At 39.9% G+C, this 19,956-nt stretch overlaps 1 protein-coding gene across 3 annotated transcripts in view; it reads right to left on the minus strand.

The window, feature by feature from the left end:
• The window catches only part of ADGRB1 (adhesion G protein-coupled receptor B1), a 201,975-nt gene that overhangs the window by 14,051 nt on the left and 167,968 nt on the right, over window positions 1-19,956 (minus strand). The window contains exons 16-19 of one of the 3 annotated variants that reach the window (XM_069957018.1): window positions 15,563-15,661; window positions 4,658-4,829; window positions 3,276-3,371; window positions 2,162-2,221 (exon numbers count right to left, since the gene is read on the minus strand). In XM_069957018.1, the coding sequence (XP_069813119.1) occupies window positions 2,162-2,221; window positions 3,276-3,371; window positions 4,658-4,829; window positions 15,563-15,661 (427 nt within the window). Of the gene's footprint in view, window positions 1-2,161; window positions 2,222-3,275; window positions 3,372-4,657; window positions 4,830-15,562; window positions 15,683-19,956 lie in introns of all 3 variants that reach the window. The other 2 variants (XM_069957020.1, XM_069957019.1) reach the window with 2 other exon arrangements.

Raw genomic sequence — 19,956 nt, forward strand, 5'->3', positions numbered from 1 at the left:
TAGTAGTTATATTCCTGTATATAGGGGGCAGTATTATAGTAGTTATGCGGTTCAGGGAAGAAACAGAGTGCTGCACCTCACACCTATGGCTGATACTAGTGCCGCTAGGCTAAATAAAAAACACATCAGAATTTAGTGTATGAATTGATCAAGCCATACTGCCCCATGTACCTCGTGCCGGTATCTGATACACATGGGTCCCTACACTAAGTCCACACCGTGCCAGTCAGTGGCCACCAACCCCGCAGGCGTGCACAGTCAGGGAACGGGGGCCATGGGACGGCCCTGCGACCCCCATGCCACAGGACCAGACCCAAAAACACCACACCAGAACCCGGCCAGTATTATAGTAGTTATATCCCTATATATAGGAGCACTATTATAGTAGTTATATTCTTGTATATAGGGGGCAGTATTATAGTAGTTATATTCCTGTATATAGGGAGCAGTATTATAGTAGTTATATCCCTGTATATAGGAGCAGTATTATAGTAGTTATATTCCTGTATATAGGAGCAGTATTATAGTAGTTATATTCCTGTATATAGGAGCAGTATTATAGTAGTTATATTCCTGTATATAGGAGCAGTATTATAGTAGTTATATTCTTGTATATAGGGGGCAGTATTATAGTAGTTATATTCCTGTATATAGGAGCAGTATTATAGTAGTTATATTCCTGTATATAGGGAGCAGTATTATAGTAGTTATATCCCTGTATATAGGAGCAGTATTATAGTAGTTATATTCCTGTATATAGGGGGCAGTATTATAGTAGTTATATTCCTGTATATAGGAGCAGTATTATAGTAGTTATATCCCTGTATATAGGAGCAGTATTATAGTAGTTATATTCTTGTATATAGGAGCAGTATTATAGTAGTTATATTCTTGTATATAGCAGTATTATAGTAGTTATATTCCTGTATATAGGGGGCAGTATTATAGTAGTTATATTCTTGTATATAGCAGTATTATAGTAGTTATATTCCTGTATATAGGAGCAGTATTATAGTAGTTATATCCCTGTATATAGGGGGCAGTATTATAGTAGTATATCCCTTTATATAGGAGCAGTATTATAGTAGTTATATTCCTGTATATAGGAGCAGTATTATAGTAGTTATATCCCTGCATATAGGAGCAGTATTATAGTAGTTATATTCCTGTATATAGGAGCAGTATTATAGTGGTTATATCCCTGTATATAGGAGCAGTATTATAGTAGTATATTCCTGTATATAGGAGCAGTATTATAGCAGTTATATTCTTGTATATAGGAGGCAGTATTATAGTAGTTATATTCTTGTTTATAGGAGCAGTATTAGGCTATGTTCACACTGCGTAATACTACGGCCGTAGTTCTCGCCGCAGAACTACGGCCGTAGTTTTGCGGTGTGTAACATACTGCAGCCTTATGTGCAATGGGATCCCGCTGGAGCGTACACACATCGTATGCGCTCCGTCCGGGATCCTGTGCGGATCCTGTGTGTCAGTTTTGTGCGGCCGGAATTCAGTGAATTCTGGCCGCAAAAAGCCCTGTCAGTTAGCACAGTGAAGCAAATTTGGCCCTGTGACAATGGGGTTGCAGGGCCATTCCGTGGCCCCCCTTTTCTGCTTGCGCACGTTTTGCGGGGATTGTGGTCGCTGACCGGCACAGTGATGTTTTTTGGTTAGGGACTCATGTGTATCAGAAGACCTGCACGTGGTACATGAGGCAATATGGTTTGGCCAAATTATATACTAACTTCTGATGTTGGTTTTAAATGTAGCTGAATAAGCTTTCGTGTCAGCCATGGGTGCGATGTGCAGCCATTTCTGTCTTTTTGGCTTGTGCATATTATAGTAGTTATACTCCTGTTATATTCTTGTATATTATATATTCATATTTTGATGATCATGGATAGAGTAACATTTCACTGGGCCTTTTGGTCTTGCACCCTCTCCTGATAGTCTGTAAGCTGATGCATGCGAGCAGGGATCTCACTCTTCAATGATGGATAATTATATGTAGATCTCTGTAATGTCTGATTTCTGTCTATGTATTTACCCCCAGAATTGTAAAGTGCTGCAGAATCTGTTGGTGTTATATAAATAAAAATGTTTTTTTATTATTATTATTGTTATTATTGACAACATTTTTAATAATGATAATAATTACCTTTTTATCTTTTAGTCCCACCATTGCAGTGCAGATATATGGGTTATTGGCTTCTTCAAGCTAGAAAAGAGATGAAGAAAAAAAGAAGTGGGTGATGACATAGAAGCACACGGCAGACACAATCTTACATCCCTACAGGTTCGGAGGTCTGTCCTATAAGCCATCACACATGTATTTGATGGTTTTCTTCCTTCGCTTTGATTCTGCATCATCTATGACTTTGACCACCAGAGGTCGCTATGTTTCATATCATCATTGTCCTGCTTGAAATGATAAAAAATTGCTTGCCCTTTCGAGGTGATATTGGCCTAGTGAGAATAAAGCCAGTATCTACTCCCAGAAGACTCCACACTAAATTAATGCTCAGAACATTGACTGCAAAACCATACTGAAAAAAGGACAGCGGCTCTGCAGACAATATCATACACGATGGGCTTAAATACACTGTCTACATGACGGGGAATGTAGAGCTGTGCCTCTCTCCACTACACCATAGGCTTGGATTCAATGGCTCAGTTTGCAGTGATTCTCTGTATTATTTGCTGCACAGATACAGAGAGCCCTGTGTCAGACTGAAAAGAATACATCATCTCCTGCAGAACATACAGCAGCTGATAAGTACTGGAAGACTGTAGATTTTTAAATAGAAGTATCCCTTTAAGTATGAGCCATGATTATTAGATAATAGGGGGCAGGAGTCTCAGTGCCTGTATATGGGGCCTGGCATGCACCCCATTATTGTTTAGTAGGGACGGCTCTATACTTTTGGTGGTTCCTGTTTGGGTGCTGTGGCATCTGATAGATGGGGGGTGTCAAGAGTCAGACCCCCACCAATATAGTACTTTTCTCTTACTATGCTTTAAAGGGATTTCCCATCTTACAAAGGTATCTCCTACCCAACTGCAGGGGGTCTGACCACGGTAGCCCCCTGCCATCTCGAGAATGGGGACCCTCCATTTATTCTCTATGGTCCCAGCAAAAACAGCCAAGTAGAGTGTCTCTCCTGGACAACGAATGAAGCCATGACATACATGATGTACAACCGCAGTAAGAAAAAAATAAGATCAGTCAACAGCAACTTGATGATTACTGAGAAATCATTGTAGGCTATTACCATTAACTGAGCGTGGCCGTTCTGAAAGGAACCCCCAGAGTCCCCATTGCCTTCTTCTTGTCGGTCAACAACACGGCACTTCACAGCATCTTGGACCTGGAAGAGAAGTTGTCATCAGAAATTGTGTTCTTAATAGTGATGAGTATGTGGGTTATGGAGACCAATGTAACAGAACAGTAGGGAATGATGGGTCAGCTCTTTTACATATCCGCCACATAAAGAGCAGACATATCTGGTGTGTGGGAATGTGGGGTCTACTAGTGTTGGCTGGATCTGTTAGAGACTAGCGTTGAGTAGACCGGTCAAACTGTTCAGGCAACGTACCCGAACCTGATCGCTTCCCCGCAGCAGCAGAGGTTGGATGCTGCCCCCGGGGAGTCCTGGAAAACATGAGCTCTATGCATGTTTTCTTAGCACCCCTACTTCTGAAGCCGCTGGAAATCAAACACTGAACAATCAGATTCGGAGAACTTTGCAGAGCCTGAACAGTTTGACCAATCTACTCAACGCTCTAACAGCGAAGAACCCGCTCCATTAGCAAAGAAGTCTTGATGGAAAAGTGACTTCCAATGTTCTTTTTATCAATTTTTTTTTCTGAAGCCAACCGGAAATCTTATGGGCCGGTCCTTTGTCCATTGTAACAAAAAATAAAATAAAAATGTAGACAACATTAATTCAAATTTTACAGTCTCTACCGTAAAGGATTCAAATAACATGGATGAGGATCCAAAGAGGAGAGAAGGGATAAATGTCAGTGAAATCCATCACCCCATCCTAATGCTGTCAGACCACCCGACCACCATCCCACAATGGGATCACATGCAGTACGGGGGAGGGGAGGTATGTCCACTTGGATCAGTTCCCTCTCGTTCATGATTTGACAGTGTTATCAGTTAATATATGTAAGCTGAATTTCCCGATATATATATATAGCTCCACCATATACCACTGCATACCTATACAACCATTTGTAAGAAAGTCTATATCACAAGCCATCATTTAGTTTTTTTTAGTTTATGCCTCAGGACTAGGGATGAGGGAACTCGTCCAACTGTTCGTCAACTTTGTTTGAACTTGAACGCTCATTTGACTCCCGGCGTCTGGAGAAGTTGGTTGCCGCCCCAGGGCTGCCAGAAAAACATGGATACAACCTATGGCTGTATCCATGTTCGCCGGGACTCCCTAGGGCGACATCCACCTTTTCCAGCTGCAAGGGGTCAAATGAAGCGCATTCAAGTTCGGGAAAACTTGGGGAACCTGAAATGTGCGAGTTCACTCATCACTATTCAGGACTATTTGGAAAAACTCTGGTCTATTAGCTGGTCTACAACTTTCCCCGGAGGGAAGAAAAGTAAAACTTCTATTAAGGATAAGAGACTTACCTCTCTTCTCAGGATACAATGGACCATGACAATGACAAAACCTTCTAACGAATCGAAAACGGCAAACAAGATTTGGAAGAGGGCCGAGCGCCGGTCTGTGATGGCGAGGACTGCGGACATCCACGTCAAGGCCAGTAAGGGCAAGACAACACATGAGCTCCACAATGATGCCCTACAAATAGAAATGAAGTATATAAGGTTTGGTACTGTCTCTAACGGTAAAAAAAAAACATTATAGTGATCCACATGTGACATATATGACTCCAGCCAAAAAATAAAAATAACATCTGTTTTAAGGTAGATCGACATGCCATCTGTCACCAGATATAACACCCATGCTTGCTGACCACTTGTGATTGGTAATATGTAATAAAGGGCAGTGGAGTATGTAGGTAGATAGATACTAGTAAAGGGAATAAAGGGGAAAAAAAGCTGAAAAACCTAATAGATCCCAAAAAATTAGCATAAAAACAAGGTCTGTTCCAACCAACAATAACAGTCTTACGTGTGCGCTTGGTATTATACAACTAAAAGCTATAGTCCCTGGGGTCCACCATTGGGACATGGGTAGCCTCTATTGTTTACCACTGGAAGATCTGGTTGATGGCCATTTGTCACCAAGTAAGGTATTTTATTCTTATCAGCGTTGAGCGAATTTGCCAAAAGTTCAGGTTCAGTAACATTTGTCCAAACCCGAATGCTGGATATGTGACTTTTTGGCATCTACAGAAGATGGATGCCATCATAGAGACTCCTGTAAAACAGCTATAGGTTATATCCACGTTTTCCTGGCAGCCCCAGGGTCGCATCCAACTTCTTCAGGCGTCGGGAGTCAAATTCAAATTGTTTGGGTTCAGACAAACGTTGCTGATCCTGACATTTCAGCAAGTTCGCTCGACACTACTCATCAGGTATCTTATTTAATCATTATTCTAAATGGTCAAACAAAATTTCAGGTGAAAATTATTTTTGTTAAAAATAAAATGATTAACAATTGTAAATTTTTCTCCCAATGATGTAAAGTATAAAGTATATATAAGACAAATTTTGATAAAATGTTATATAAATTTAAAGAAGTATTCCTTGCAGTCTTTAAAGCCGGAGCCAGAAAAGGATTGAAAATATTATTTTCTGGGGAGAAATCATAGCACAAAAACTAAAAAGATGCTGATTTCCAAAAATGCAATGGCTTTGCCCATAGATGCTAATACAAATAATGTGGAAGGACTCTACAAAGGCAAAAAAAAAAACATTCAGGCACATCTGGGACTTGCATGTGGCTTTAAAAAAACATGCATTGCAGCAAAAGAAAAAACACTTGAAGGGGTTCTCGAGAACTACAACACATATGCAGAGCCGTAGCATGTCCTTAACCTGGGCAAAGCTTTAGCTTGTTGTTCTGGTGTTGTATCTAAATACATGGACACGAGGAGACGTCTTCCTAACGCCCCCACTTCTGCATATATCATAAATACAGTTTAACAACCTTGTTCTCCCGTCAATTCTACAATGAAACCCTTTTGAATTAACCACCTAAAATTTGGGAGAAAAATCGTTTTTTAGAGGGTCGGTCATCTATGGTATATGAGAGCCCTGACACTATCACAAAATATTTCTCTTCTAGATGTGCGGTGGTCGTCTCTGGGAGGTGGAGAGAGGTTTCACTGTCCATAAAAACTCTTCTATAGACTTGGGTTATGACTAGTGATGAGTGAAGTTGCCGATCATTCAGGTTCGGTAACATTTGTCCGAACCCCAATGCTCTGTATTTGACTCCCAGGAGTTGGAGGAGTTGGATACCGCTCTAGTAAGTCCTGGAAAACATGGAGACAGCCATATCTATGTTTTCCTAGCAGCCCAAGGGCGGCATCTAACTTCTCTAAATACACAGCATTAGGGTTCGGACAAACGTTGCCGAACCTGAACATTCGGCAAGTTCACTCATCACTAGTTATAAGGAAGGGTTTCATTCCCACCTAATAATTTATTACTTGAACTGTGTTTATGTAATTCTGGAGGACCCCTTTAAAATCAGATGGTTTTATGAAACATTCACAGATGGCTAAAATTATATTTTTTTCTCAGCACAAAATGAAAATTTCATTGAAAAGGTCATTTTGCTTTAGGCATCATGTTCCAATTTTGTCAGATTCCCCAGATCTTGATGACAGAATTAACCTGAATTTTCATTGGGGGAGGGGGGGTTGGAAAATAAAAGCAAATAAAAACTAAAAGAAAATATTAGCCCACCGGCAGACATTCCAGGAAGAAATCTGCCATAGTCACCGTATCGGTCACAAATGAAGTTAATAAAAATGACGTACAAATGCATGCGGGAACAAAAAGAGAAAGAAAAACATCGCAAACTGATGGATGGAGGAAGTTGTTAATAGTTTAGAACGGCTCCTTGATCCCCAACAATGGGATGATAGTTCCCAGGAATGAAACAATTGTTATAAAAATTTATATTGTTTTAACAAAATTTGCAAATAATCGAAGCACAAAAAAGTATCGACAAGTACAACATAAAGTATAACAAACATTTCTGAATAAAGGTCCGATTATTGCTAGGGTCCTTAGGAAGGCAAATAGATGGCAATAACACGAGAGGGGGAAGAAGCCACAACGGGAGAAATATCCCCTGTAGTATTTCATGCAAAACTAAAGGTTCTGATATGTTCATGTCAAGATTTATAGTGGCAGAGTTTAACAGAAGATATTTACGCTATAAATGTGGACGATGTGAGACAGAGCAATAAAACCTTTACTCGCCTCTCCAGGATTTATAAGGAGATTAAAATACACACTTATCAGTCATTCCGAGATTGACTTCATGACACAATATAAATCAGCCTTGTCTGCTATAAGTGTGCATTAAAATATTATTAGCCTTACAAATCGAGGAATAATCTCCTGTTCCATTGAAATACTATTCCACTACCTGAGATTTGAAGGTTGAAAATTTTTACCAGACTGATTCTAATACTGCCCTCTATATCCTATATACAAGAATATAACTACTATAATACTGCCCCCTATATCCTATATACAAGAATATAACTACTATAATACTGCTCCTATATACAGGAATATAACTACTATAATACTGCCCCTATATACAGATATATAACTACTATAATACTGCTCCTATATACAGGAATATAACTACTATAACACTGCTCCTATATACAAGAATATAACTACTATAATACTGCTCCTATATACAAGAATATAACTACTATAATACTGCCCCTATATAACTGAATATAACTACTATAATACTGCTCCTATATACAAGAATATAACTACTATAATACTGCTCCTACATACAGTAATATAACTACTATAATACTGCCCCCTATATACAGGAATATAACTACTATAATACTGCTCCTATATACAGGAATATAACTACTATAATACTGCCCCCTATATACAGGAATATAACTACTATAATACTGCTCCTATATACAGGAATATAACTACTATAATACTGCTCCTATATACAAGTATATAACTACTATAATACTGCCCCCTATATACAGGAATATAACTACTATAATACTGCCCCTATATACAGGAATATAACTACTATAATACTGCTCCTATATACAGGGATATAACTACTATAATACTGCTCCTATATACAAGAATATAACTACTATTATACTGCTCTCTATATACAGGAATATAACTACTATAAAACTGCTCCTATACACAAGAATATAACTACTATAATACTGCTCCTATATACAGGAATATAACTACTATAATACTGCTCCTATATACAGGAATATAACTACTATAATACTGCTCCTATATACAGGAATATAACTACTATAATACTGCTCCTATATACAAGAATATAACTACTATAATACTGCTCCCTATATACAGGAATATAACTACTATAATACTGCTCCTATATACAAGAATATAACTACTATAATACTGCTCCCTATATACAGGAATATAACTACTATAATACTGCTCCTATATACAGGAATATAACTACTATAATACTGCTCCTATATACAGGAATATAACTACTATAATACTGCTCCTATATACAGGAATATAACTACTATAATACTGCTCCTATATACAGGAATATAACTACTATAATACTGCTCCTATATACAAGAATATAACTACTATAATACTGCTCCTATATACAGGGATATAACTACTATAATACTGCTCCTATATACAGGAACATAACTACTATAATACTGCTCCTATATACAGGAATATAACTACTATAATACTGCTCCTATATACAAGAATATAACTACTATAATACTGCTCCCTATATACAGGAATATAACTACTATAATACTGCCCTCTATATACAGGAATATAACTACTATAATACTGCTCCCTATATACAGGAATATAACTACTGTATACAGGAATATCTGACTCTCACTCCTCTTAGGTTATGTAGTGTTTGTGCTATGACGTCTCTGGGATTGTATATTGATGCCATTAATCTTGATGCTTTGTCTCTATTAGGACGTGAAGGGCAGGTGTTGCGGTATATACAGTAGCTATAGATATATACAATATCCCATCAGCCTCCAGTCCTGGGATCTTGTAAAGGACAATTTCTTGCTCTATGGAGACTATTGTTGCAGTTACAGTGAAGGAGACAGCAAAGTTAATTGTCCTCCTTTCTGACATTGTGTCACCATTCGGAGTTAACTATAGCAATTGTGTAGGAAACAGTTTGGGAGATAGTGTCAGTGCTGCGGCTGATAGCGGCAGGTAATGGCCGATCGCTGCCGTACAAACGCTAAAGCGCAGCTAAAAAACATTTTCCTGTCAAACCCTGCAATTTCACTGCCATTTCCTCTATTACGTCCATTGAGCAGCAGGAAATATGGTCTGGAAATGATTGAAGCCTTTATTGTGGCAGAAAGGTGCGCAGGAATGATACGGGGCCGGCGGGCCGAGCCGGGGAGCCCACTCATTCATTACTAACTCATCATTTATCAATATGCAAAGAGCAGATGTTGTGTATGAAGATGGCGGCTGCATGGCAGGAGCGGGGGATGGGCTGCTGGATGCTGGCTCTATCATAGGGGGCAAAAACATATCAATGGCAGGGGCTACAGACTGATGGAGAAGACTGTACCATTGTGTATATACCAACACACACACAGACACAAAGACTCATATATACACACATACACACACATACAGTATATACACACACAAAGACTAATACATACACACATGCACATATACACACACATATATATATATATATATATATATACATACACACACACAGACACACACATGCACAGTTACATACACATACTGAGACACACATGTATAGTTACATACACATACTGACACACATGCATAGTTACATACACATACTGACATACACATGCATAGTTACATACACATACTGACATACACATGCATAGTTACATACACATACTGACACACATGCAGTTACATACACATACTGACACACATGCAGTTACATACACATACTGACACACACACATGCATAGTTACATACAGACACGCATGCATAGTTACATACACATACTGACACACACACATGCATAGTTACATATAGTTACATACAGACACACATGCATAGTTACACACACATACTGACACACACATGCATAGTTACATACAGACATACATGCATAGTTACATACACATACTGACACACTTACACATAGGTACAGACAGGGGGTACACGTATCCCTGTTCGGGATGGTCTGAACCCTCTGAGGTTCGGGTTCGCATGAACCCGAACGCTCGGCATTAGAGTCCCGCTGTCTGCCCGCTCCGTGGAGCGGGTGGATACAGTGGGAGGACCACCTGGAAAACTGGGATACAGCCTATGGCTATGGCTGTATCCTAGTTTTCCAGGCGGTCCTCCCGCTGGATCCGCCTGCTGCACGGAGCGGGCAGACAGCGGGAATCATTACCGAGAATTCGGGTTCGTACGAACCCGAACCGAACTCGGTTTGGACCATCCCTAATCCCTGTATCTCCATAAAGTTGGGTTTAGATGTTCATCTTTGTGCCACCTGACTGTCACCAATAGAAGTGAATAGAGATGGCGGTGGCGGAGTAGCAGATGCTTGGTTTACAATGTTCTACTTTATATGCCATATCCTGCCAATGGTGTAAGGAAGGTCACACGACTTATCTCTATGTGTGCCCCCTGTCTGATCCCCACCAAAAGCCCCCGACCCCTGACCCCACCATAGAGAACATCATCACCAAGTGTTCTCCAAGACAACAAAACTAATAATCCTCAAACCGCAGCTACAATCCAAGCTGGATAGCCCCAAAGCCAGGACTGTCAACATCAATGGTTAACAAGGAAGCTTCTAGAGAGATCCGAGAAGCTGGGAGAGCCATGTTATATTCCATCCCCACAGAAAGAAAGACAGACTAAAGAGGAAAAACAGCTCAGAAAGAATAAAATAACAACAGAGCAGCCAAGACAGAAACAAACATAAAAAACACCGGGAAAAAGTGTAAAAACACAAACAGAAAGTCACAATCCGTGTCGGAGATCAACAGAAAAACAAGAAGCTTCCGCCAGGCAAGAAAAGGTGAAAGGGAAATCTCTCCTTAATTTGCCGTATGAGCAAAATAACCATTTCCAAAAAATAACATCAATCCCTGGCCGACATGGACTAGACGGAACCAAAGTGCCGGGATTGCTCTGCTACATGTCATGGAGTAGCTTCTCTTTTTTAATTCAAGATATTTTTTTTATATTTAAATAATTGGAAATTTTTATTTGTGAATTTGTGATTTTTTTTGTTATGTTCATTGGAGACTAGTAAGAAACTAGAAGTTTTTGTCCCTTTTTTCCGTTTTTTTAGACAACCGTCTTTTTTGCACCAAATAATGTCTATTACATTAAAAAAAAACAGGAATAACAGGTGTTTTTTTTTTTTTTTTTTGTTAAATAATAGCTCTTTATTTGGGCATGAAATGATGGTAACCCCCCTCCCCCTAAAAAACAAAAACAAAAAAAAACATTGAGTAGTTGTAGCCTTAATCGGTCCTTCATGAATTTTTTTTCCTATTATTTCTAATGACCTTTTGTAGTTTTGCATATCAACGTTTATTTCGTTTTTTTCCCAACCATCCCTTCCCCAAACCCCCCACGCACGTGTTGTGGTACAGGCAGCGTGATAATTGGGACAGGTTTCCTTTAAGAGTTTGTAAATATTCAGGTCATCATTTTGTCGCTGGTTTCACAGCTTTGAAAATAAATTTACTAGACTATAGATATAGCCATCATGAGATCAATCAATGGCAAAACTAAGGGTCACTCCAAGACAAACCTGTGTTACTGTAAATATAGTATAGTATAGTATACTTAAATGTTTCTCCCAAAACCCCTTTAATCCATAATCTGTATCGAAATCCTTGCTGTACCCTCTAGCCAGGAATTCAGCCAACTCTCTAAAGTCCATGCTGTACCCTCTAGCCAGGAATTCAGCCACCTCTCTATATCTAATTATTGTTTTCATTTAACAATCACAAAGCTGTAGATTCACTTCTAGGAGTGACAACTGCTTTTTCATATTATCTAATAAAAACTTTAACGTTGTCACAGTCCCGCCCCTTGTCCCTCCAAAACTGTCTTTCTGTGTGCAAAATTGTGCAAACGATTATCACTGTGGGAGCCGCCAGTCCTTGAAGTAAGAGGAACGGGGCATTATAAATTTATTTATTGTATCCAATGTTTATTTATTGTATTTAATGTTTTTTCTATTCATAAGCAGCTACTCCATCTACATAGAATGTATGAGTCTTTCCTACAACAAACTCCACGTGCTGAGCGACAGAGCGTCTCTCCTGACACAGATAAGCACATACGCCCATACACGACACAAGGCCTGGCGGTGGGAGAACGCATACCTTCTGCATCGATTAGGCTGGGTATGCGCTTCAGCTACAGGTTTCTGTTTGTTTGTACTATCCAACTGAAGAGCGCTGTAAAAAACAACACCACTCCATAAAAAGCAGAATCATAGAACTGACCATAGCAAATCAGGCGGAATTCCACCTCAGCACAGACAACCACAGGGCTCTTGGACTAGTATTCATTTATATGTTCTTTTTATATATATCTTTGGCTAATTGTGTGTCTTTTTCCAAAAACGCTCAGGAATAAAATAGACTAAAGGATACGCCCAACAGCTATATGACTAGGTGCTCAAAGTTTTACAGAGATGGGATCTAGGAGCCATTGAAGTCTATGGGGCCTCTATGTTTATACTGTATTATGGAGATGTGAGAAGGAATTGCTTCAGCACTGTGCATCTGAGCACGGACGGCCTAAGGGGAGTCATAGGGGCTCCGTCTACCATCTTGCAGGCTGTGATGGATCATGGATCTGCTATGGACATGATTAGTGTTGTTTGGGTTCGGAAGCATTCCCAAACCCCAGCGCTCGGCATCTGGAGAAGTTAGTTGCTGCCCCCGGGATGTCAGGAAAACATGGATACAACCTATGGATTTCCACGTTTTCCAGGACTCCCTAGGGTGGCATCTAACTTCTCCAGACGCCGAACGTCAAATGGCGAGTGTTTGGGTTCTGGGAATGTTGCCAAAGACAAACAGTTTGACAACTTTGCTAAACACTAGACATGATGCCTAAGTGTGAACACATTTAGTGTTAGGCTATGTTCACACACATTTTTGCAAAAACTCCTTAAAATCAGTAATAAAAAAATCTTAATGGGATTTCTGTAGCCCCGTATACATGCATGTGAATATTTCAGCTTGGATTTTTTAGTGCGAAAATGGAATTCCCCAGTGATCCAATGGGTCTTATCTAGAGATGAGAGAACCTGGAGCATGCTCGAGTCGATCCGAACCCGAACTTTCGGCATTTGATTAGCTGTGGCTGCTGAAGTTGGATAAAGCCCTAAGGCTATGTGGAAATCATGGATATAGTCATTGGCTGTATCCATGTTTTCCAGACAACCTTAGAGCTTTATCCAAGTTCAGCAGCTCCAGCTAATCAAATGCCGATCGTTCGGGTTCGGATCGACTCGAACCCAAACCTGGTTCGCTCATCTCTAGTCTTATCCTCATGTAGACCTATGCCAGTACAAACTGTACAAGGGTCAGCCCTGAATCGGATTTATTATCTAACGTGAACATACCCTTACTATCAGGGGTAGGCATATTGTTTGAGACCCTTGTGGCTCATAGCATGATAGCAGGGAAACCCTATCGGAGATTTTGCTTTTGAGTCTAAGAGCCTATGAAAACGTATAGGTAGAAGTACTAACATTTGATATATCAGGGTTATACTATAGGTAGGAGCTTGTGTGTAAAGGCCTTCACTATCACAGGGAACGGGACACTTTGGCCACACCAGCTGTCTGGTCGTAGTTAGATCAGGGCAAGCTGCTGTCTGGTACATGTCCACCATTTAGGTCCTTGTGTAGGTCTCTACCAGGTGCCCTCTCTCCACAAAGGGCAAAGAGAATACTAATGATTAGGGATGGTCCGAACCTGCCAATCAGAACTCTCTGCATCAGATTCCCACTGTCTGCCCGCTCCGTGCAGCGGGTGGGCCGCCTGGAAAACTGGGATACAGCCTATGGCTATGGCTGTATCCCAGTTTTCCAGGCGGTCCTCCTGCTGTATCCACCCGCTGCACGGAGCGGGCAGACAGTGGGAATCATTGCCGAGAGATCGGGTTCGTACGAATCCGAACCTCGGCAGGTTCGGACCATCCCAACTAATGATGATTGAACCTGCGGAACGCTTGGGTTCACCCAGATCCGAACATTAGGCATTTGGCTTCCGGTGGCTAGAAAAGTTGGATGCAGCCCTAGGGAGTACTGGAAAACATGGATACACCATGGTCATGGCTATATTCATAATTTCCAGGACTCCCTAGTGCTGAATCTGATATCTTCAGGCAGCAGGAGTCATATGCAAAGTATTTGGGTTCTTACAAACTTGAGCGTTCGACAGGCTTGCACATCACTAGAGAATAGATCTTCACATGGACCTGTATGGCTGTACGTGACGTAAGGTACTAGGGAGGTCATGTGCCCAACCCTAATCCAGAACTGAATATATTGACTTCTAAAAAGAACATCACAATGCCAAAATCTAGACCTCAATACGGGGGGACTAAGAACTTTGTAAAATTTTTGGTAAATTCAATATCTACATTTTTTTTCGATTTCGGTCTAGAAATAGGAACTAAACTCGAAAAATTTTGTCACTGGATTGTCTAGGGTAAAAATGTACCGTATCAGGTGCTTGGTGTATATACTGACAGTCACACACCACAAACGATGGGAAGCCAAAATTAAAAACACACACACACACAGTTGTTGGTCATCTACACCATAAAGATGAGATAGACAGAGAGAAATGTCCCATACAAAGCATTAATCTTTATCATATCAATAAAGCTCAATGCACATGCCGCCAACAAGACCCCATGATGTCTTCCAATAAAGCAAGCAGAAGAGCCACCAATGATCACCATGAGATACTTGCATATAATAATTCTATAAATTATGGAGAGTAAATCTGATGAGACAAAGTATTGAACCTTATTTCCCAACCCGAAGCCAATTGTATTCTTTGCATATGTCAGTGGTGGTCATAATACTACAGAACGAGTTTGGAAACAGCATGTGACCCCCCCATAAACGCTCTAGGACAGATGTTAATGAACGTACATTTTGAACATTGCATGGCTGTTGTTGAGCGCAAAACTTAAAATACATACAAAGTTTAGAAAGCAAATTAAAAAAAGAGCAATGATACAGGAGCAGGAGGAGGGGGGGGGGGTAAACGGATCAAAACAAACAAATGCACAAAGGAAAGAAAGAGAAAACAAAGAAGACGGAAATTAGAAAAACTAACATGGCGTTACTGGTGGCTGTGGCCGATACTTCTGCTGAGGAGACTACGCCACACTTGGAACATTTGAGGGTCATGCCATAAAGGGGCATTGTCATCTGACTGCAATTAAAATCAAAAATACTGAAACAAAAACAAAAGATACTTTGCTTTTTAAACAGAAAAGAAAGAGCAGAATCTACCAACAATAAACATTTCAGGACTTAAAGTAACTAAACTCTCTGCGGTTCCATTATTTGCTTGTTGGAGGCTACCATGGTTTTGCTTTCTCGAGTCATTTCGTGACGTGACAAATTACTAAGCAGGAGAAAAGTTGATCCTTAGCGTCAGGCCCATGTCAAAACTGGGTTGTGTGTAAAAAAAAAAAATAAATATAAAATTAAGACCATGACCATGTAAGGCATAAAACATGCAATGAACGGCTAATGGGAAGACACAGAGCTGGTTTTGAGTTGCGTGACGTATGGTGGGCCAACTTTCCGTCTCCTTAGAATGCTGACTTTTAGAATCACTTTTTGGTTCACACAAAGTATATGATAGCGACCAAACAGCAAAATCGGAATGAAAACATAAAACTTTTTAACGTCTCAATCCTATGAAACATTAAAAGTGACCTTCAAAATTGCGGAAATTTTTCTTTAGTTTAGTTTCACTTTAAGTCCGATAAGCCTACAGATCTTAAAGATCAATCTGATCCAAATCTTGGTAGCTCACCAAAGGGATTTGAGACTTTAATATGGAAGAGACCAACCTATGGTTTTGCTGAAAATGTTAACATAAAGAACATACGACCCTATAAAAGACTGTGGTAGTTTTGTGTGGAAGAAAATGAATGCTGATGCTTATGTAATGACTGTTAGCATTGAGAAGAAAATATTTTTGGAATGAACCATTATTGCATTTTGGTACAAACCAGTCACTTAACCTTCATTGACCTTGGTGTTACTATACATTTATAGGTAGAGATTGTAGAATCCATTGGTTCAGCAATCTTTGGGATAGACCCTTCAAATCAATGCCTGACCCATAAAAGAGCCCCAAAACATGCATGCATTGTGCCATCACATCTGACTGTCGATGTGTTGGTGATGTGACCTGCAACATGATGAAAGTGCAACACAATAGTTGCTAAATAATAATAATAATAACAACAAATTTATTAATTTAAAAAGGGGTATTCCCATCTCAAAAAAGACGCCTTCCTGGTCCCCTGTGGCCTCTTTGTGGTCGGGAAGCGAAAACACGGCCAAAGCGGAGGAGTTTGGCAATTTGCAACTCCTATTGACTTGTGGCTTCCAAACTACATCTGACAGCTTCAAACTGGCTGGGGGGGGGGGGGGGGGGGGGCAGCCATATTAACAAGATAGGAATACCCCTTTAAGGTGGCAGAATATGTGGGGTGGCTGTATTACTTTTTGCCCCCATCAACTGTCTTGCTGTAGCTACTTGTCAACATTGGCTCACCTTCTACATGGCTCTTCCTACTTCCTCTATACATTGTTCTAAATAGAGCGCTGCACAATGGCCTAATGAGCTCATCGCATGGCTTCTTCATCCAGTAGTGAAGGAGAGAAGGAGAGCAATGTATGGGCTGAGTCAAGACTCGTATGGTCAATGTAAATTACAGTAATCATGGACAACCCCTGCATTTTCTTCACACAAAACAGGAGTTTTATTAGCCATGTCAAGCCCTTAACTCGATTTACTTGCTTAATTTCCATGCTCCGGGCTTGTGAGTAGTTTGACTGATACAGTTGACGTTCGGTCTCTTCTATATTAAACATATCATAAACAAAGTGCTACTTGCTTTATGTTCAGTGCATTGAAAATCACAAAACAAAACAGGTGCCCCATGCTCTGTTCACCCCTTCACCCCTGAGTCATTAGCCTATTCTACAGAAAAGGACCAAATAGCCATTGCACCTCTCTAGAGTCTGAACGGACAATGCCCCTTTTCATGTCTTAAGAACAGCTTAACTTTTAATTAAATGGTTTCTTTAATAAACTAAATGAAGTAGTTGAGGAATGTGGACTACAACTGAATGTAAAGTACTTGTGAACTTTAAGAGTCCTCCTCTCCGCAGAACGTGTGAATTTACCAACACAAAGACACTTTAATGAGGCTCGGTAAGTAAGTAAGGGCACCGTGGAATAAAAACATCGTCAATGTACCCGTCCCTTGGAAGTTCTCACAGTCAAAAAGGAGGCTCTCAGGAGTGAAGAGGTTAACTGAGGACACACTGGTAAATGGTATTGGCAAATGCACCAGAAATCTAAGCACAGCAATGACATCATGTATTGTGAGAGTCTACTGGTATATTACAGCGCAACACGATAACAGGGAACCAGCAACGACCAACGGGACAATCATTTTTCCAAGGATTTTGTGACTTTATGGTTCATTCTAAAGAGTGACTACAAACAAATGAAATGAAGAATCATAAGTTAGGTGATCACTCCATTTTAGGTTTTTGTTTTTTTGTCCAGTGCTGGTCCCTTGTAGACGTGACACGCCAGATGCACAAGATTTCATGTCATCTGTTCTACAACAACGCTACTAAACAATTTATGCTCAAGGACTAATAAATATCAGGTTAATCACATTGTTGTCGCAAATGGTTGGAAAACAGTTTGGATTTTAGTTTGCAGCGTAATCTGATATTTTTAATATGTTTCTTTTATGGATGAAAGGATGGAATGGTGACATGATGAAGTGATATCTTATAATAATAAGAAAAAACACAGTTCATAGAATCTATAAAAGTTGGCAGCAAATTCTTTTGGACTTTTTTTTTGTAAGAATTATTATTATTATTATTATTATTATTAATTCCCTAAATTGATACGATATGCAAAAGCAATCACTTAAAAAATACTCATATAAACTTTTCTGAAAGGAGGTTCCCATAAAAGGCACAAGATGTGCAGATCTTAATTCAGTTTCTTTTTCTTTTTATTATTTATCTTTTTTCATATTCATAATTTAAATTTCCGAAATTAGTTTTTGCAAACCTTTAAAGGGGTTATCCGGGATATATTGGTCTTTAACGATCCTTCTGGCGCTGCGGGGGACATGTGAGTAATGTTTACTTACCTGTACAGATCCCCTGCTGCTGGATCTCGCCCCACCCCTTCTCAACCACTGTCAGTGTTTAGGAAACATCTGGTGACGAAAATAGTCAATCAGCATAGGCCTTACACTGTCTATGTTGACTGGCCATTTCCGGGGGGTGTACGACTTCACCTGAAGTATTCAACATACTGACATCAGTGGAGAATGGGCGGCCCGAGATCCGCAGTGGCAAGGGAGTGGAACAGGTAACACAAGTCACCGGCAGCCCCGGCAGGAGCGACCATGGTGCTCCACAATCTGGAATATTTACCATTCTACTTCTACTAAAAAAAAATTCTACTGAAAAAATATTGTTTTGATGGTTTAATTTTTCAACCTTTAATGGATGGAGATGAAACCTGTGCAGTTACTCATGTTTTCCTCAACATGAGATCTAATGCGATGTGAGAAACTGAAGAATATCGGTACAAAGAACTTTTGGGGTTTGAAGATTCCAAACTTTAAGTTCTTCGATTTTAAGAATTCCGGCAGTGAGATCAACCGAGTTTTACCAACTGTCGATGAGACATGATAGAGATGTTGGACCCCCCAAAAAGATCTTCAGATTTCAATAATTCTAGACGTGAGACCAACAGAGTTTTACCGGCAGTCAATGTCGCATGGTAGAGTGAGATCCTACTGGACGCAAAAACTTTTTACGCTTTGGATTTCAAGAATCCAAGACGAGAGACTTGCACTGTTCTACTAGTCGTCACTAATACATTGAGGGTTAATGCACCCATCCATCTTTACATTTTACGTCTATATTTACAAAGAAAAACAACTGTGTGTCCTTTATTTATTCACAATTTTCTGCTATTTTAAGGATTTCATTTGACCTTCTGCTTTTTTTCCCTTCCTAAAGACGTCAATAGGGATTAACCTCTTTGAGATCCACAGTTTTGTTATGAAAACAAAGATGTTTTGAACCGTTCTTTGCATTATGGGTAATTCTAGGAACTGGGGTCCGTCATCTAAATCCTCAGAGTACAGGGGATATAGAGACGAGCATTTATAAATACTAATGGAGAAATCAATGTCAGGCCTGAAGATCTCAAGCACAACACGTTTCTGTGGTCATTGATGTGCGCACAACCTCTTAGATGACTGACGGAGAGCCTAGAACCCAGGGCTTTATCACCACTTAAGTCTCTCCTCAGGTGTTTATTTACGCCCAGTATGAACACAAAGGTTGTGACATTTTCTGAGTTATTTCTCAGCCAGATTATTTCTTCCGGGCTGGGTAAACATCTTAGAGATAAACATATAAGCCAGTGTTCTCAGG

Source organism: Dendropsophus ebraccatus, chromosome 2 (assembly GCF_027789765.1).
Source record: "Dendropsophus ebraccatus isolate aDenEbr1 chromosome 2, aDenEbr1.pat, whole genome shotgun sequence".
Classification (NCBI taxonomy): Eukaryota; Metazoa; Chordata; class Amphibia; order Anura; family Hylidae; genus Dendropsophus; species Dendropsophus ebraccatus.